Source organism: Centruroides sculpturatus, unplaced genomic scaffold (genome assembly GCF_000671375.1).
Source record: "Centruroides sculpturatus isolate CEXI.00-Female unplaced genomic scaffold, Cexi_2.0 scaffold1166, whole genome shotgun sequence".
Taxonomy (NCBI): Eukaryota; Metazoa; Arthropoda; class Arachnida; order Scorpiones; family Buthidae; genus Centruroides; species Centruroides sculpturatus.
The window spans coordinates 26,914-48,678 of record NW_019385330.1 but is presented as its reverse complement, the minus strand read 5'-3'; the positions used below and the strand labels follow the sequence as shown (position 1 = coordinate 48,678).

The 21,765-nt window shown below is 29.9% G+C and overlaps 2 protein-coding genes across 2 annotated transcripts in view; both read left to right on the top strand.

Moving 5' to 3' along the window:
• Window positions 1-21,765, top strand: part of LOC111637738 (ankyrin repeat and BTB/POZ domain-containing protein 2-like) — a gene marked incomplete at its 5' end in the record, with an annotated part of 37,629 nt that overhangs the window by 8,579 nt on the left and 7,285 nt on the right. Inside the window, 6 exons of the mRNA XM_023383301.1 lie at window positions 748-1,006; window positions 1,271-1,372; window positions 5,465-5,558; window positions 15,721-15,992; window positions 20,091-20,271; window positions 20,526-20,704. Coding sequence (XP_023239069.1) covers window positions 748-1,006; window positions 1,271-1,372; window positions 5,465-5,558; window positions 15,721-15,992; window positions 20,091-20,271; window positions 20,526-20,704 — 1,087 coding nt within the window. The remainder of the gene's footprint in view (window positions 1-747; window positions 1,007-1,270; window positions 1,373-5,464; window positions 5,559-15,720; window positions 15,993-20,090; window positions 20,272-20,525; window positions 20,705-21,765) is intronic.
• On the top strand, window positions 9,950-11,870 carry LOC111637734 (general transcription factor II-I repeat domain-containing protein 2B-like). The gene has a single exon (XM_023383298.1). The coding sequence runs from the start codon at window positions 10,004-10,006 to the stop codon at window positions 11,807-11,809; it is 1,806 nt and encodes a 601-aa protein (XP_023239066.1). The 5' UTR covers window positions 9,950-10,003; the 3' UTR covers window positions 11,810-11,870.

Below are 21,765 nucleotides of genomic sequence, written 5' to 3'. Positions count from 1 at the left end.
TTAGTAATTCAAACACAAATCAATTATTGTATTTATTCAGACACTTGGCAAATCTCATCATTAAATTTTATTCAGTTGATTCAACTGAATAAAATTTAATGATGAGATTTGCCAAGTGTCTGAATAAATACAATAATTGATTTATGTTCGAATTAGTAGATATCTTAACACTGATAAGATTAATGTGATGATTAAATATATTTAATTATTATGAACATAGATTTTTTAGCAAAGTTACACAAAAACTTATTAAACTATCAACATCTTAAAAAATTAGTGCAAATGAAACAAAAACTTATAAAACTAATAAATTAAAAAATAAGGTTTTAATTTCTATAAATTTTATTATTAAAGAAATGTTTTTAATATAAAAAGTTATAGTATTTTTTAGAAACTTCAGACTTTGTATAAGTTCTAAGAATTAAAAAAAACAAAAAAAAAATTTATTAAAATTCAGTTTACAAAATTATAAAAACAATTATTCATACAACATTTTTGTTTGCTTTTTGTGAGATTAAGAAATTCAATTTTGAAGCACAATATCATTTTACATTATCTTAAGAATTTATAATCTTATCAATCCTTAAGATGATGTAAAATGATATTGTGCCTCAGAATTTCTTAAAATGTGTTGGTTTAAATGAAATAAAGCAAACTAAATTGAAATTATGTTTATATCAACTTTTTCTTTATTACTTGAAAAGTTTTAAAATATACAGTATAAATAAATTATTTATTATCTTTTAGGATCTGTGATGAATATGTTTATATTGGAAAACAAACTGATGAATCAGAGTGTGCACATTTATTAAAAGTAGATTTGGCTTTCCGTATGCTCACTTCCGGAAGAACTGATCTCATTCCTCATGCTTTACAAATATTGCCTCCTTCTCGTGTAAATACTTTAAATGAACATGGTTTAACACCTTTAATGTTAGCATGTATAAGAGGTGATGAAGCGATGGTTCATATGCTTATGGATGCAGGAGCCGATGTTGATATGGAGGTAAAAAGAAAACTATCTGATATCATTTTCATAAATAGTATAAGGAATAAAGTAGCATTAACTTTCTGAAATCTTTAAAAATAATTAAAGTAAAATGTTTTTTCAAATGGTAATACCTATTTCTATTTATGCATTTTTTTAATTAATAAAGAAGCATATTAAAAATTTTGAATCTAAAATAAATTTAAAAACTTAGATATTAAAAAATAAAAAGTAATATTTTGTTTATAATTTTTTAATCTTTTTATTATCTACTTTGTTAAGACTCCATCATGTAGCAGTCTTCATCCATTTGCTAATCCTGAAACTCAACATTGGACAGCTTTAACATATGCTACAACTCATTGTCATTTATCAGTCATTAAAGTAAGTATTTTATATATCTAAAATAAACTTAAAAAATTTAGAAAGAAAAATTTTGATGTTGATAATAATCCATAATGTAAATTTGACAGTCAATTGTTTAGTTTCTACTTAATATAAAGAACTAAAACCAAAATAAAACCAAAATTTGGCTTTTATATAATTCTGTAGCACTTACTATATAAAAAATAAGAAAATACCAGAAATTTATTAGCTTTCAGGATGCAAATTAAAGAAGAATAGTGAGTCATTGAAGTGTTTCAAGATTTATTATAGATTAAATGTTACAGAATTGGAATAATAACATCAAATAGGTATTCTAAATCTTTTGAATGTTTGGAATTTTGAGCATATGTTTAAAAGTAAAACTTTTAATCTGAAATAAATCTTGGACTCCATTGATTCTACCTTTACACTGTTCTTACTTCTTATAGAGTCATGTAATTTACTTAAAATGCAAGTTAAAGTAGGAGTAATTATTAAAATATAGATTGACATGTAAAAGATAAATGACAGACTAAAAACAAGGCATACATATAAGTGCCTTTCATAGTTTTAGGAAAACCTGCAATGGCAGATGAATATGTCTTTGGCATAAAGAATTTTTCACATTTTTAGTGACATTCTTGATGACTTGTAATTTGTAATTTACAAGTTTAATTAAAACCAACAAATATCATAATATGTGGGTAATCTGCAAAAATAATGATAATCATATGGCTTAATCAATATTCTTCATTAAAATTTTATTAATAATTAATTGATAATGAATTAACTATCAATTAAATTATATAGCCATTTTAAATATACATCCAAATCAAATATAAAAATAATAAACATGTTATTTATAATGATAAATAGTCTAACTTAGAAACAAAAACAATTTTATACTTTTCTATTACTAGCCCATTATGAGTTATCAAAAAAATTAAGTTAAAATAATGATAAAATTAAAATATCTTTCAGTTAAGATGAAATGTTTTTATCCATAAGACATTTTCATTTTAGCAATTTATAAATATTTTCAAGAAAAATAATCTGCATATTTTGTTATTTATAAGATTATAGATATGAATCTTGTGAAAAATCTGTACACAACTACAGACATATTAATTATAATATTGATATTTGAAAAATAGAAATATATATATAAAGGGTGTCCAGCTTAGAGATTTAATAAAAGAAAAGAGTATAAACTGAAAACTTATCATTATTTAACAAAAAGAAGTAGTAGTCTTCTACTACAAAAACTTTTTTTACACTCAAACACATTTCAATGAAGGAAAGTCATTTTTGGACAAATTAACAGAGGAGAGAAAAAGATTTAGATTTTAATAGAAAATAATATTTTAAACTTCAACGAATTTTACAAAAACAGATGTCAAAAGAAACTTTCGATTTTAGAAAGGAAGTTGATTTCCTTTCCACGGCCGACTCACGAGCTTTTGCACACACTACTGGGCTGTCAAGGAAGGCTGATATAAAAGGGACATTTTCCTGCCATTCGAGGAGACCATCATACGAAGGGAGATCGCCATTCAGGGAGTCTGCCATTCGAAGTGTTCTCCATACGATATAGAGAGTCCATCATACAAGTCTGTCATACGAGTTCATCAATTGAAAGTCGTACTACAGAGTCCTCCATACGAAGTATAGAGTCAGTTATATGACATGATTGTCATAAGAAAAGTTATCTTTAAAGGAAATATAAGAAGAAGAATATTCATAATTAAAGAAGATTCTCATACATTGAAATATTGAAAGAACTGAGAAGGTAATATGATAACGGTTAGATCAATGTAAACTCTCTCTCACATGTCAGGTTTAATATAAGATTAGGTTTAAGTTAGTTATTTAGATTTAGGTTTAAGTACGATTTGTATCCATTCCTTTGTATACTTTTGATATTTTGATTCATTAAATGTTTTAGTTTATTTTATAAATATGGCTTGATTAATATTAAATATTCACACTTATACTTATTTAGGTTATTTGCGTTTTTCATACTCGAAACTCCGAGATAACATATGTTAATCCATGTGTAATAAAACTGATTAACTGATGTCAACATCTGGATGTGAATAAAGACTTCACAGTCTATATCCTTATTTTATTTTAAAGCCCTCCTTAAAAGTCTTGAGATCAAATCTTGTGATATGTGCCGATTAAGCGGTACTCCAGTTTGGTACCCCCGGCTAATCTCACAACACCAACAATGGTGTAGCAGATCTCCAATTTGTATTCCAGTTCAACCACATATTCAATAGAATATGAGGTTGACATTGTTGATAACCTGACAGATTCTTTGTCTTAGATCATTCAAGTTATGTACAGATGTATGACACACTTGATTATTCATAAAATCCCACAGGAAAAAATCCAGTGGGTTAAAAAACCAATCTACCATCTGGGAAGCTCCATTCAGAAATTGTTTTATCTAAATTACAAAGTGGAAAGTACATCTTATTGAAAAATGATATCAGGAAGAAGTTGAGGAAAAGCAAAAGTTGCAGCATGTCCAAATAACTAACTTGCTCCAGTCATTGTTGCCTATCACCTGGTCCTTTGTTAATGTGCACATATTTTGCCATTCTGTATATGTGCTAGTAACTGCAGTCCCAAGGTATGATCATTTCTCACAGATGTCAACATAAAAGACACATCAACTTCCAATCTCATATGAATACAATGCAAGTTTTTATAAATTTTTCTTTTTATTAGACCTCTAAGCTGGACACCCCCCGTGTGTGTGTGTTTAACACTATTTTAACAGTGAAAGAACTCATACTCACTGAAACTCATCTACAATTCTGCCATGTTTGTCTGTTTATGTCGACATGTGGTGCACAACCTGTTGACCGTTTTTATTTCTTTGCTTGTACAATTCAATCGTATTCACATACACCTCCGATATCCAATAGAGCTAAGTCATAAGTTACTCCTACCCAAGTCTCCCTAGTCGCTAACTGTAACTGATTTAGAACCGGCATGCACTGCACATTATTCTTCGCATTGCAAAATGACATATGCATGTGTCAGGAACCTCTATTTGAACAAACCTCACCTGCCGTCTGGATCAGCGATTTTAAAATGGTGGCAACACTAGCACAGAATTTTTCATTACTTATTCTGTGATGAAACTGAATTTTAGTTTTTTAAATTGAGATACCTAAATAAGGGAACAGCGAAATTTTCCTTTGCCCTGGGTGGCTGACAACCACGCTACGCTACTGTTCTATACATATTTGTATGTGTATGTTATGCTGAGCCAGAACTGTAACTTGTTAGTAAATATATATTGATAAAGGTTGGTTTTCTTAAGCATTATATATATAAATTTATATTAACAGATTAATTAGTTTAATATTATCATCTATATATATAAAAATAAATGTCTGTCCTTCATGCATTACTACACCATTTATTCGATTGCCATGAAACTTTGGGAAGTTGTTTAATACACTTCCGCAAAGATTTCTGGCATAGTACATTTATCCTACAATAGGTGGCGCGCGTGTACACGAGCATTTCATATATAAAGTTGACATGAAGAGCGTATGTGCATAAGTTTGCTTTATTCAAACTCTTCGTCTTAATGTTTGATTTTATGTTTGAATTTATATTTATGAATGATTCTAGAAGATCCAGCTTATTTTTCAAATTTAGTAAACCTGAAGAACCCAGAAAGAGTTACAAAAACATTTATTCATCACTTAGTGGTACTATGCACTGGTTAGTGGTTGCAGTGAGTCTTAATTATCATTATCCCGGTGTGGTAAGCAGATATCTAAAAATTTTCTAATTAGTCTCAGAAGAGACAGGACATTCTTGCACTCGATAAAACGGGTAAGATCGGCTACAATCTAATAATCTTAATCTTTGCTATCGATACTTTTTCCCCAAGCAATACCGGGCTCATCTGCTAGTATATAATAAAATAGATTTTTCATATGTTTCTACATTTAAGTATGCTAAGGTTAATTTGAGTATTTGTTATAATTAAGTTTTAATCATTAGTATATTTTAAAAAGTAATTATAGAACAAAGTTTATCTTAAGTTTTTATCTTAATTTTAAGACAAATTCATTATTACAGCTTTTGCTTGAGAAAGGAGCAAATGTTGAAGGAGGAGCTTGTTTAAATGAGGATAAAGTCACTGAAACACCTTTACAACTTTCAGCTGCATCTGGTAAGTGTATAAAATTAAAAATAACAATCATATTTTTAAAAAATCAGCTTATACAGTAGACCCCTATAAAATGGGTTCATATAATTTGGATTCATATATAACGGCGAAAAAATTGTGACTGTATTCATATAAACACGCTAAAAGAGACTCGTATAATTCGGTAAAACGTCATCGCCGACTCGTGTCACGACAGGATTGGTCAAATCTAGACCAATAGCAGATATTGCACAAACCGTTGAGTTTAAACGAGCAGCGGACCTACTAAAAATCATTTATTATTTAACGTCCATAAAAACTATATTTATATTAATGATGCCTCCAAAGTTCAGCAAATTTTTCGCATAAAAATAATTTATTAGGAAACATGTGTCCCCTGTTCGATGCGCCGCTCCATGATGAAAACAAGCTTAAGCAATGGTGTCGTCAAATGATGCACACTCAGTAGGTAATCCTACAATTTTTTGTTTATAGCATAGTTTATATGGATTATTCCCAAAATATTATACGTATTTTGGAAATATTGAGTCAAATTAGTCTAGAATCAATTAATTTTATGGAAGAAAACCTTTCAAACAGCCATAGTCTGTAAACTGCATATGTGCCGGGCTGTGATTGGCTCATGTATTTAAGGACTCTTAAAGCATGAATTTCATAAAGAGCGGAACATATGTACTGTATTATAGGGGGGTTAACTGTATACAGATAACCCCCGTATAACATGGCACTTCTATAGCACGGATTCGCTCTAACACAGTTCGAGAATTGGTACCATCCCCCGTATAACACGGTACTTTTATAGCACGGATTCACTCTGACACGGTTCGAGAATTGGGTAAAACCCTCGAACAACAGGAAATGTAATACATTTTTACATACTTAAGTAATAATAGTTCACGAAAATTATTATTTTCGTGAACTATTAGTACTTAAGTATGTAAATTTTCTCTTCTCGCCTTCTGTCGATACACGTGGTCCTTCTCGAAACTTGTTTCAANACTCATGTATTTAAGGACTCATAGAAAATGAATTTTATAAAACACAGAACATATCTACTGTGTTATAGGGGGGTCGACTGTAATTACATTCTTACCCTCTTAAAGTTGTTTGTCTTTATGGCAACTTACAGGTCACATGTCATTTGACAGGTTCAATCAGACATTTATGGTAATTTATTTAGTTAACTTCTGTCATATACATTTAGTGCATGCTATCTATTATATCAGAAAGAATGAAAAAGTGATGAATGGTTCAAAAATACAAAGGAAAACATTTCTCTGGATATGAAATTACAAGTATTACATTGATTGGAAACTGATTAGCATCAAGTTGTTATGTATGCCTCTTTCAGTTTGGCAATGCTCAAAATTAGAACAATTTTAAAAAATACAAATAAGAAAAAAGCTTTGGAAACTATGAACTGAAATATTTTAGCAACAAAACTAACTTGTTCAATAAATCATTTCTCCAAATAGCTTCTTGTTTCAAAAAGTGGAAAGCTTAGTACAGTAGACCCCTTATAATGCGTAGATACGTTCCCCGTTATACGAATTTCACGTTGTAGGAATCCTTAAATACATGAGCCAATCACAGCCTGACACATGTGAAGTTTATGAACAACGGCTGTTTGAAAGGTTTCCTTCCATAAAATTAATCAATTCTAGACTAACTCGACTCAATATTTCCAAAACACGTATAATTTTTTGGGAATAATCCATATAAACCAGGGATGAGCAACACGCAGGCCACTTGTGGCCCGTTAAACATGTTGATGCGGCCCGCCAAGCATTTTTAAAATTGAATTTATTTTATCGACTTTCTGCCATCAATATATTGTTATAAAATTATTTATAATAAAATGGTAGTACAACTAAACCGAAACAATTTTTTGTGACGAGATACACACTTGTCGGCGACTTGTTCAAACATGCAATACGAACGCGCTGCGTCTGCGCGATTTTTTGTGACGAGATACACACTTGTCGGCAAGTTGTTCAAACATGCAATACGAACGCGCCACGTCTGTGCTTGTTTGTGTTTGTTTCTGTCACACAATCAATCAGACTGGTAAGCTGTTAACTAGCAATTTTAGCAATTCTTGTTGTTTCTTGAAAGGCGTGAGTGCAATATTATTGTCAAAAAGGTAATATTAGAGTTTTTTTTATTCAAAATTAAGTTTTCCTACAAATTTTTTTAACTTTCAAATTTTCAATCCATAATAGCATGTCGGAAAAGCAAACAAAAAAATGGAAGGTTGCGGATGAGCACAGGCATTTCCAAGAAAAGTGGAAATTTGATTATTTTTTCACTTTCGTTGAAGATAAAGCTGTATGCTTAATATGCTCAGAGACTGTGTCGACATTAAAAGAATATAACATAAAAAGGCATTACGATACAAAACATGAACAACAATATAAAAGCTTAACAGGACAACTCCGGATAGATAAGTTTAATCAAATGGAGAAAAATTTGGGAAAACAACAGGCTATTTTTAAAAATCAAGCTATTTTATCAAATACGGCAGTAAAGGCTAGTTTTGTTGTCAGTCAAATACTGGCAAAAAAATGAAACCCTTTGCGGATGGAGAGATGATAAAAGAATGTCTGACTGCTGTTGCAGAAATAGCATTTCCTGATAAAATAAATATTATTTCAAACATTAGTTTATCAAGATTCACCATTGCAAGGAGAATTGAAGACTTGTCAGAGAACATAGCAACAATGCTTTGTGAACGTATTGCAAAATTCGAATACTGTTCTTTGGCACTTGATGAGAATTGCGATATTAGCGATACAGCACAACTGGCTATATTTTTACGTGGTATTGACACCAAATTTAATATTACCGAAGAATTGTGTTCACTGATTCCAATGCAAGGGACTACAACTGGCAAAGACCTGTACGATAAACTAAAGTCTTTGTTGGAAAATTTTTCAATTTCATTAGAAAAGATTATTGGTATATCGACAGATGGAGCACAAGCAGTGTCAAGCATGGAGGCAGGATTATCGGGAAGGCTATTTCAAGACATTAAGAGGGTCACAGGAAGGGAAATATTCGTTAACCACTGCACAATTCACCAGGAAAATTTGTGTGCGAAAAGATTGAGTTTGCCAAATGTCACAGTACCAATAATTAAACTAATCAATTTTATAAAGTCGCGCACGTTAAATCACCGTGAATTTAAAGAATTCTGAAAGATTTAGAAACTGAATATGGCGACGTGGTTTTTAATACCGAAGTACGTTGGCTTAGTAGAGGTGCAATGCTAAAAAGAGTATACAACTTAAAAAGCGAAATACAATTGATATTTGGATATGAAGGGATATGCCTTTCCTCATTTTGGTAATAAAGAATGGATGTGCGATTTTGGGTTTCTTATCGACATGACTCGGCATCTCAATGATCTTAATTTGGAACTTCAAGGCAAAGGGCAGTTTATTCACTATTTGTATGATAAAATTCAGGGCTTTGAGTGCAAATTAAAATTGTGGAAACAGCATCTTTTGCAGAATAATGTGTCTCACTTTCCACATTTAGAAAAAGAAAACGTTACTACTTCTCAAAAATACGCACAATATATAGACATTTTAATCAACGAATTTTAATTACGATTCCAAATGTTCANAAGATATTTATCTTAATTATGAAAATATACTAGCATGTTTTTTAATTTTTGGAACCTAACCCTTCTTTTCGTATTAGTTCTTTGTTTTGTATAACACGGATTCGCATAACACGGCAATTTTTTGGAACATAACTACCGTGTTATACGGGGGTTACCTGTACATGAAAAAACAAAATAAAATCTGTTTTTTCATGTATGTAAGCTGTGGGATATCTGTGTTTAAAATGCCAAATGAAAGTGGTATGGGTTATGCAATAGCACAGGCTACATGGGGATTTTTAATTCAATTTCAAACTCAACAAACATCTTTTCCTTCGTCTAAAGCCACAAAGAGTGGTGCTGTATATAAAGTGTTTGTATATTTATATTGTGCATATCCATTTAGAACAGGGATGAGCAACACGCGGCCCACGGGCCGCTTGCGGCCCGTTAAACATGTTGATGCGGCCCGCCAAGCATTTTTAAAATTGAATTTATTTTATCGACTTTCTGCCATCAATATATTGTTATAAAATTAATTATAATAAAATGGTAGTACATACTAAACCGAAACAATTTTTTGTGACGAGTTACTCACTTGTCGGCGACTTGTTCAAACATGCAATACGAACGCGCCGCGTCTGTGCTTGTTTGTGTTTGCTTCTGTCACACAATCAGTCAGACTGGTAAGCTGTTAACTAGCAATTTTAGCAATTCTTGTGTTTCTTGAAAGGCGTGAGTGCAATATTATTGTCAAAAAGGTAATATTAGAGTTTTTTTTATTCAAAATTAAGTTTTCCTACAAATTTTTTTAACTTTCAAATTTTTAATCCATAATAGCATGTCGGAAAAGCAAACAAAAAAACGGAAGGTTGCGGATGAGCACAGGCATTTCCAAGAAAAGTGGAAATTTGATTATTTTTTCACTTTCGTCGAAGATAAAGCTGTATGCTTAATATGCTCAGAGACTGTGTCGACATTAAAAGAATATAACATAAAAAGGCATTACGATACAAAACATGAACAACAATATAAAAACTTAACAGGACAACTCCGGATAGATAAGTTTAATCAAATGGAGAAAAACTTGGGAAAACAACAGGCTATTTTTAAAAATCAAGCTATTTTATCAAATACGGCAGTAAAGGCTAGTTTTGTTGTCAGTCAAATACTGGCAAAAAAAATGAAACCCTTTGCGGATGGAGAGATGATAAAAGAATGTCTGACTGCTGTTGCAGAAATAGCATTTCCTGATAAAATAAATATTATTTCAAACATTAGTTTATCAAGATTCACCATTGCAAGGAGAATTGAAGACTTGTCCGAGAACATAGCAACAACGCTTCGTGAACGCATTGCAAAATTCGAATACTGTTCTTTGGCACTTGATGAGAGTTGCGATATTAGCGATACAGCACAACTGGCTATATTTTTACGTGGTATTGACACCAAATTTAATATTACCGAAGAATTGTGTTCACTGATTCCAATGCAAGGGACTACAACCGGCAAAGACCTGTACGATGAACTAAAGTCTGTGTTGGAAAATTTTTCAATTTCATTAGAAAAGATTATTGGTATATCGACAGATGGAGCACGAGCAATGTCAAGCATGGAGGTAGGAGTATCGGGAAGGCTATTTCAAGACATTAAGAAGGTCACAGGAAGGGAAATATTCGTTAACCACTGCATAATTCACCAGGAAAATTTGTGTGCGAAAAGATTGAGTTTGCCAAATGTCACAGTACCAATAATTAAACTAATCAATTTTATAAAGTCGCGCGCGTTAAATCACCGTGAATTTAAAGAATTCCTGAAAGATTTAGAAACTGAATATGGCGACGTGGTTTTTAATACCGAAGTACGTTGGCTTAGTAGAGGTGCAATGCTAAAAAGAGTATACAACTTAAAAAGCGAAATACAATTGTTCTTGGATATGAAGGGATATGCCTTTCCTCATTTTGGTAATAAAGAATGGATGTGCGATTTTGGGTTTCTTATCGACATGACTCAGCATCTCAATGATCTTAATGTGGAACTTCAAGGCAAAGGACAGTTTATTCACAATTTGTATGATAAAATTCAGGGCTTTGAGCGCAAATTAAAATTGTGGAAACAGCATCTTTTGCAGAATAATGTGTCTCACTTTCCACATTTAGAAAAAGAAAACGTTACTACTTCTCAAAAATACGCACAATATATAGACATTTTAATCAACGAATTTCAATTACGATTCCAAATGTTCAAAGCTGAGAAGACAGCGGTTTCCATGAAAATGTTTTCCTCGCCATTTAATATCGATGTGGATACAGTTCCCGAAGACTTTCAAATGGAAGTGATTGACATGCAGAATAATACCGATTTAAAAAATGTATTTTTCTCAGTAAACATCGAAAATTTTTATAAATCTTATGTGAGCCCTGAGAAATTTCCGCTTTTGACGAAAAATGCAAAGCAAATGATGTCTCTGTTCGGAAGTACGTATGTTTGCGAACAATTATTTTCAACCATGAAATTAATCAAAAATGACCACCGATCAAGACTGAGTGATGCACGATTAGAAAGCTGCGTACGTGTAGCTACCTCATCAATTCCGGCTGATATTGATCAGCTTGTATCGAAAAAACAGTGCCAAATTTCTCATTAAAAATTTCAAGTAAATTCGTTTTTCTGTTCTTTTCTTGTTTGTTTTTATTTTGCATTAAAATTTGTATATGAAATCTTCACTTTTTTTAAATTTTATATTTTTTTATTGTAATGTTTATTATAAATAAAGTTTTGTAAATTATTAATAAGTGTTACTTTATGTGCGGCCCGCCAAAAAATTTTAAAATTTAAATTGGCCCGTTGATTAAAAAGGTTGCTCACCCCTGATTTAGAAGATTAAGTGCATACATGAAAAACTCATAAATGAGCAAAATTATTAGTATAAATTTGTATACAGGTGTACCTCGAGTTACATCATTCTCGATTATATGTCGTTTATCAAAAAATATATGGAAAAATAAAAATCAAGTTTAAGTCATTTTATTCAACTTTATGTCCATCCGCCACAAATATTGGAGTCGTAATATCACTAGAAAAACGTTAAAGCACATAAAATCATATTAAAATATGTACATTTACAGTAAATGTTGGTAATATAATCATCATAAATCCTAGAGAATGAAACATGAAAACATCTGTGTTTCTGTGTTGTCATCTTATTTAGCGGTCTTTAAGTGCTCAATATTGGTGTTTTCCATGGTAGCTCCAATATTTACTGTTTGGTGTCATTGTCAGTACCACTTGATATTGGTAAATTTAATATAAATTAGTTTATTTTCTACTGTCGCAAGATAATTTTAATAACTGCATTTGTTATTTAACCTTATAAAATCATCTTATTTTATAATGTCTTAGAGCAAACCACGTTCACAAATAAAGAGTCTGTGATGTACTGTAAACATCACCAAACTGTAAACATGTACATTTACAAGTATGTACTGTACATACACGAATTCGTAAATTTAGATTACTTTTTTTTTGTACTATATTAAAAACAAATTTATTTGTTTGTAAGCTTAAAATAGATTCTTATTAACCACATATTATTAAAAATGCACTCATAAATAAAATACAGAACTGGAAACAGTTATTTGTGGTTTAGCCTAGTGACAAGTAAATTTGGAGAGAAGTAAATTTGACTTACGTTGTTTTTCAACTTAAGTCACATCTCCTGGAACCAATTACCGACATAAGGCGAGGTATACCTGTATTATAAAGTTTAAAATATTCTAAAAATTATTAAATGATAGTGAGTTTGAATGTTTTAAATACAGATTAAAATCATAATCTGTTGTTTGTATAATTTAAAAATAAAGATGATTTACTTTATTCCTTTTATGTATATATTACAGTTATTTTTTAACAGTAACAATACATATATATTCCATTAACCTGCTACTTTACTTAAAATCAGATCACCTGTTGAATTTTTAAGCTATAATAAGGCTTGTCTGGTTTTAAGTATAGGTATATTAATAAGGATGGATATATCTGTACAATTTTTTTTATACCCATTCCAACTTAATTAATAACATGGAATAAAAATAAATACCTAACTTCAATTATTTTTAAAAGAAGAATTTTCTTTATCAACATGTACTAAATTAACAATTGTATATATAAATTATAATTGCTTATTCAAGAAGTTAAATACATTTTATTTCAGAAAGTTTTTTGATTTATCAACTTCTGCTACAAAGTATTTGTAAATACTTATAACATAAAATGGAGCATTGAATAAAATAAAATCAAACAACAGCATTCAAATTTAAAACAACAGCACATGAGAGGATGATGAACAACCTTTAAAATACAAAGTAAAGAATTTTGAACTATTATTGTCTACTAGGACTTTCTTACAGTAATAGGGCTTATTATACTGTTTCTGTCATCAATGCTCAAAGAATGGGAAGTAGCCAGTTTTAAATATTGTAGTTATAGTAGTATTAATTTTCTTGATTTAACAATATGTAAAAATGGTAATTGTCTGCATACTAAACATTTTAGAAATGCTATAGCAATTGAATCTTTTATACATTGAAAAGCCAATGATACAGTTGTGCACAAACTAGTTTCCATCAAAGTGTTTTTAAATAGAGCTATTTCTCATTCTTTTAGTATCATAATCAGGGGCAATTGGCCATGTGCCCCTTTTTTCTCTGTGTTTCCTCTTTTCTAATCCCCAAGGGGCCCCCAAATTCCATTATCAACAAACAAAATTCATGACTTCTACTTTCATATACTTTTCTACCCATGTATCTTCTTCAACAAGATACCAGAATTAGAAATAATAGTCACTGCTAAAGCTTTCAGTGCCACCTTTGTTTGTCATGTTGGACAAGCTAGCATAGCATTCATCTATGAATAATTTTGTAACTTTTTCCCCACTTTTGAAGTATTATGATTCTGCTTGCAAAGTGATATTGCATATACTTATTATCATAAAATGTTATAAAATGTTACTGAAATCACTCGATGAGGAGTCTGAGGAAGAAAATATAGGCTCTATAAACTCCGCGAGGCACGTGGTCTGTGGTTTCAGATACACAAGGAAAAGAACAAAGGGAAGGACAATGAACAGTTGGTGGAAACGTGTAACTAGACAAACAAAAGTTTAGGTTTAGTTGAAAAACACGGTACAATATTAATACCAAGACACAGTTCAATACCGGACACATATAGCGTAACAATAACAAAATTGCTTGATATTCCCCCTTCCAAAATTCCTTCCTCACGCGAGGCCCTGCTTTGCCCGACAAATAATATAGATCCGACGGATAAAAAAATTTTTACAAATAAATTTTGGGAAACAGAGTACCTAAGGGACTTGACAAATTTCTTCCGTAACGGCACAATCATTGGCTTTGATGGAGACAGATTTTCTTTTCGCGCTGCACTTCTTGAACTCTATCGACAGTCGACTCTCTTCACGGTTACATATTGTCTCTCCTTCCGTCCACGGCATACTCTCTACAAGAGGAAAACCAAAAGTCCTTTTTTATCTGTTACATACACTTTTATAACTCCCTCCAACTCTGTCCCACGTGATCCTGTCACGGATCAATGTGATGTCGGAAAACCCAGCCATCAGCTAACAGGTGGTATCAAGGAAGAAAATGGAAAAGAACGGTACAAAACATACACGCGACGCAACATAAACAGAAAACAAAAGAAAAAAAATATAATACAATAATAGCCACAAAGTGCTACAGCTCTTTTCTCACAGACAATGAGAATGAGGATATCCATATGAATATCCTAGAAGTGTTGAGAAATAAACCATATCTTCCATAGGCAACATCAGTAACAAGAGAAAAGTGTGCTTATTGCCCAAAAAAGAGTAAGAAAACATCATTCAAGAGTGTAATATGTAGCCTATTGCACTGATCTGCAGATACCACATAACAATCTGCAAAAAATGCAATTTTAAAAATCCATGCTAAACAGATTCAGAACTTGAATAAAATTATAATTAAGTTTAACAATAATTTCAGATATCATATTTCTGTTTTTATCAACCTGATTAGATATCAATTTTCTGTTTTTATATCAAAATTACTTTTAATGTATTTTAACTGAAGTAAAGTGAAATAAACATTAAAATGCGTATTATTCATAAAAAAACTTCCTGATCTTAGTAAAATTTCTCAAGACAAATCATTAAGAATAGTAAAATATGTAATGAGAGTGCTGCACTCGCCCTCAAGTAATGGTGTTACAAATCCAACCACGAGGAGCACCGGGTTAAAGGTTGCTTGTCATCCTTTAACCCTTTTCATGTACCATTATTTTAAATTTGAATGCTTTTTATTTGATTCAATGTTCATTGGATATTATAAGAATTTACAAGTAATTTGTGACTGAAATTAACTGGAGCCAAAAACATTTCCAAAATAAAATATTTTTGGCTTCCTGAATAAGTAGTTTTAATTTTTAAATTATCATGGTTCAAAGTTTCAAGGACTTTATTGATTAACAATTGTATTTTCTAATTTAAATTTTTATTTTTAGGACGAATAAAAATGGTTGAATTACTGCTATCTTACAATGCACATCCATTTTTATCAACAACACTACACGATTCATTAAGTTATAGTGGTGCTGCTCAAAGGGGATGCTACAGTGCTATTGCAGTTGCAGCAGCACATGGACAAAGAGCTATTTTACATAAACTTCTATCACATCCAATGGCAAAAAGTAATAAGGATGTACTGTCATTGGAAGAAATATTAGCAGAAGGTGCCTCACAACTTACTAGTGATAAAAGAACAACTAAATTACAGGTATTATAACTTTCTAACTGCTATGCATAATATTTAATACATAAATATTTTAATATATATTTTACATTGAAAATCATGTACATTTTATTTTAACTTTAAATTTAAATAATCTTTAAATATTTTCAAAATTCATAAAGATGGAGTGTAGGATTTCAAGAATATTTAAGATTAATATTGTTTGATTTATTAAAGTAAAACTGACTAATAATTAGTTTCTTTGAAAATGCTGTTTCAGTTACATTTAAATATGATTATATTAGAATATAATACAATGGTACCTCAGGATACAAACGCCCCAGCATACGAAATTTTCAGGATACAACATGAAATTCGAACATATTTTTGCTCCACGATATGAACAAAAATTCACCATATGACATTACATTAGTTTGCAGCACCATTTTTATTCACTTCTATTCGTTGGTCTCAGTCTGCATGTTTGCTTCGTTGTGGAAGGATCTCACTCAATAAAGGAAATCTTAAGGTATTATCAGAAAGTGACTGATTTTATTGAAAAGAAACATCCCAAAAAGGTTCACACTTGCCGTATTGCTGCTCGGAGTAATGACATTTGCCTAAGTCATTTTAGAAACATTTTAAAAAGTAGGCAAAGCCAAACCTCTTTGGATAGATATTTTACCAAGTGACCTCTATCCAGTGAAAGTGCTGATGGAAGTGAAGGAAAGAAAGCAAAAAGCAGTGAATAAAATATTTAAAAAAATATATAAAACAGAAAAGTTAAAAAATTAGTGTTGAGTTATTTTTAAGTTGTTACATTATGTTATGTAAGTTAAGTTTCAGTACCATTTCCCTTCTCCCTCTCCTCCGCCACCAGTTTACACCTCCACCGTCATCTATCCTCAAAGGTAAAGTGCAAATAAAACTACATTTTGTTTTTATCAATTATTATTTTATTATGGTTATTTATACATTTACAACTACAAAATGCATTTTTCAGTGTTTTCCTTACTAAAATAATTTTTTTCAATGGACTACTTAGTTTTAATTTGAGTGTTTTTCGTGTTGGAATGAATTATTTGATTTTACATGTAATCATATGGGGAAAAATGATTCACCTTACGACATTTTCATGATATGATCTCAGTTTCGGAATGGATTAATTTCGTATCCTGAGGTACCACTGTACAATGAGTTAATAAATTTCATTAATATTGTTATGATGTATTTTGGTATTATTTTAAAAATTGTCATATATAAACAAAGTAAATGTAGTAACAAGAAAAACTGGATATATATATAATGAAAAACATGTGTACGATACCAAAATCCAGCAGAAGCAGGAGAAAAATTATATTTTTCTGGAATGACAGCCTGAAGGTGACCCTTTAATACAAAATAAAATGTTTGCTATAGTAGCATTTTACCTGCTTTTGCTGGATTTTAGTATTCTATGTGTTTTTTCATTATAAACAAGTAGCCTAATTCTTCTATATAGTTTTTTTTTACTCTATGCTTATTTCTTATCAAAAATTTTAACAACTTTAATTATATAAATGTTTGCTTAATGAAAATAATAGATTCTATTGTACTCTATTTACAGTATATCAAAAATAATCATTCATAATATTTTTTCATCTCTGAATTATTTCTGATGCCTTCCAATATTTAAAATATTTCTGTTAGTGAAAAAGTGAAAAAATACAGAATTATCTCTTAATTTTCGATATCATATTAAAATATTGTTTCTAATCTGGATATTTAGGACCAGATTAACCATAGAGCACAAAATACACATATATGGGGGATTCAGATACACAAGGAAAAGAAAAACATGCACAGTAGATGTTAAAAACTCAACTTATTTTCACATTATATAACTATGTACAGGTTAAGTAAAGGATGCCAACTCAAGGNAATGAAAATAATAGATTCTATTGTACTCTATTTACAGTATATCAAAAATAATCATTCATAATATTTTTTCATCTCTGAATTATTTCTGATGCCTTCCAATATTTAAAATATTTCTGTTAGTGAAAAAGTGAAAAAATACAGAATTATCTCTTAATTTTCGATATCATATTAAAATATTGTTTCTAATCTGGATATTTAGGACCAGATTAACCATAGAGCACAAAATACACATATATGGGGTATCTGCAAACTGGCAGATAGGCAATAAAAAATAAAGAAAATAAATAAAGAAAACGGAATATTTTATTTTTAAAATTCATTTGTAAATAGAGTATGGGGTGGAGCATACATTAAATTCCATGTGCAGGGGCATTTTCTCTTTTAGTATGGCTATGTGGCTATTTTAATGAGAAACTGTATTTAAGGGCAAGCACAATAGTGGTTTATGATGATATGCTTATTCAAAATCAAAGTATATTTTCTAAATTAACAATGGGATATATAGATTTTAATAGGGAAAAAAATTATTTTCACTTATTTTCATTTTTTTAATTCAGATTATCTTACTTCTTAATATAGAAATTCCTTTAATTCTTATAATAGTCATTACTTAAAATGATTGTATATGAATATATTAAAAAATATTACACAGTGTAAATGTATTCAGTCACTAAACAGTGTGCTTTTAATAACATAAAGTATAACATCAAAAGCTTGTATGGAGTCCAGCAGACCCCTTTAGCCTTATTATTTTTTTCTTTTTATTTTTTTGAACAAATAAAATATGTATATAACAACACTTTCCAAACTGAAGACATATATCAAAAATATAATTTACAAACTTTTAGCTTCAGCCAGCAGTTTATATAATCAAATTGTTTTTTGATCTCTTGAAGGCAATGTTCAGTATTTTCTAGATGTTCTTTTAAGAAGTGTTTCATCTGGAAAACACTGATCATGAAGAGGTTGAAAACACTTTGACTATATAAACAGTTTGTTGAAGCTAAAGATTTGTGAGTTATATTTTCAATACATAGAATGTTTCTTTATTGATAAAAAATAGTATTAAGCATTTTATTTTTTTGTGAGTAAAAGTAACGTTAATTTACATGGAGAGGAATTTCTATCGTCCCTAAGTTTTCTCCAGATCTAGGGAAAAATTCCCAGCTCTCTTCTCTCTCAACAGCCCTGTTTATCAATTACTGTACTTAACAAATGTATACAAATTTTAGAATTGATGAAATTATTTATATATACAGTTATAATATAATTTAAATGGAGCAGTCATATTCAAATTAGGTTTTTTTCTCCTATAAAGTAAAAAATTAAATTTTGTTTAAAAATTTCCTTTAACTTAACAAAAATCAAAGGATTTAACATTTTATAAGTAAAATGTATCAACAGTGCAATGTTGCAGCACTGTACAACAGTACACAGTGCTGTAAAGTTGCTACACAGCAAGCGTTGCAATGCAATGCAAAATTTTACTCAGCAAGCATTGCAAGTGCTGCAATGTTTCGTGAATAAAATTTTGCAGCAAAAAGCATTAGATGATGTAGCACTGTGGTTGTCTTTCTCTGCTGAGTGTGATTTACTATTGTATCAACAACACGGTACATTTAATATTTTTAGATTTTATTTGCATACTAGCTGCAAGGACTCGCTTCGCTGGGCAAAAAGTAACGATAGTGAAGATTAAGATAATTACATTATAGCTAATCTTACCTGTTTTCACAGAATGCAAGAATTAGATCCCCCATTTCCAGACTAATTAGAGAATTTTTACATTTAGTCAAACGAACTATTTTCAACGTTTCTGGAACATTTACAATTGTTCTATAATCGAACCAATATTCGAATTTTATGTTCAAATTTAATTCGAACAAATTCGAACAAAACATTCAAAATAGAAAGCCACTTTCAACCACTTTCAGCCTCATATCTCCCGCACCCTTATAGCTAACGAGACGCAACTACCCCTATGCACGAATGGAGACTTGGGGCTACCACCACATACAAACACCATTCACGTGCGATGTGTAGTTTTTGCAGAAAAGTGAAATATAGGGACACACACATCCATTTTTATATATATATAGATAAAAATATTCAATTGAGTCTGTATATTGCATAGAGTTATTTTTAGAATTATTCTGTTGTATAAAATTAATTTTAATACTTAATTAATCAACTTTTATATAATTCTTTGATTTTATGTGATAGATTGTGCCAGCTTCTGTCGAAGAAGGACAAAGATCTACAAGTAATTGTAGCAATTTAGCAAGTTCTGATGTAAGCCAAGTAATTAAATTAACAAAGACTCAATTAAAATCTTTGCAAGAAGCAATGTATCATAGTGCAGAAAATGGAAATTTGGAGATAACGTTAGATCTCAGAAATATTGGTAAGTGTAAGATTCTATAAATAAAATTTAAAATTTCTCTTAAAATATTGATGGAATAAGAATAAAATGATTGTTTCTATCTGTTCTACTGATTATCATATTCAGCTAGTTAAATATGGATTATAATTAATTAATTTAATTTAATTTTTACATTAAATTATATTAAACTTGAGAACATTACCAAAGATAAAATTAATTTTATTTTTATTAATGTTAATCAATTGTAATAAAAATGTTTGCATTTGTTTTCAAAGGTGTTCCATGGACTCTTCATTGTTGGATGCATACATTAGCAACTGCTCATGACTTACAACTGGAAAATATCATTGATCAATTACTTCAAGATTTTCTTCATGGTTGGCCAGAAGATTGTAGTTCTCAATTTGTTGATGAATGTCTACCTCTGTTATTTACTATATTCAGACATAGTAAAGTAAGAATTTATATTTTTATGTGATTAATTTCAAAAACTTAATGAGCTTGGATATAGTTTTGAATCTAACAAACTATCAATTTTTTATAGTAATTTTTCCATAAAAGATAAAAAGAATTTTTAATTTTTAAAGCTGAATTTAAAACAGATTTCTTAAGCTAAGAATGAAATTTAAGGAAAACAAAAAATACTTTCTCATTCATTCAACATAAAAGAATTATTCTGCTGAATAATTCTTTTATGTTGAATAGTTCTTTTATGAAGAATTATTCAGCAGAATAATTCTTCATAAGAAGTTAAACCTTTGCCCAATACTTTTCCCATAATCAAAAAATGCAATTTCTACAGACAATGATTTTCTGTGTATAAATATTTAATTGAAAATTTTATTAAATATATTTACCTTTGTCATTAAATAAAGTTAGTAATAATAATCTTTTTCATTGTAAAAAAAAAAAGGTAAGTTATACAGCTTTGTATCAGTGTTAGAGAGAAATATGTTTAATTCACAAATACTTTTGACATTGTATAACAGCACCAGAAATGCTTAGAAAAGTTGGATGAATAAAAATGAAAAAATCTTAATTTTTAAGAATTATTGATTTATAATTCANCGTTAGATCTCAGAAATATTGGTAAGTGTAAGATTCTATAAATAAAATTTAAAATTTCTCTTAAAATATTGATGGAATAAGAATAAAATGATTGTTTCTATCTGTTCTACTGATTATCATATTCAGCTAGTTAAATATGGATTATAATTAATTAATTTAATTTAATTTTTACATTAAATTATATTAAACTTGAGAACATTACCAAAGATAAAATTAATTTTATTTTTATTAATGTTAATCAATTGTAATAAAAATGTTTGCATTTGTTTTCAAAGGTGTTCCATGGACTCTTCATTGTTGGATGCATACATTAGCAACTGCTCATGACTTACAACTGGAAAATATCATTGATCAATTACTTCAAGATTTTCTTCATGGTTGGCCAGAAGATTGTAGTTCTCAATTTGTTGATGAATGTCTACCTCTGTTATTTACTATATTCAGACA

Bases quoted from the DNA above. Each gene is read 5' to 3' on its own strand.
- LOC111637734 (XM_023383298.1), top strand. From the start codon at position 10,004: ATGTCGGAAAAGCAAACAAAAAAACGGAAGGTTGCGGATGAGCACAGG.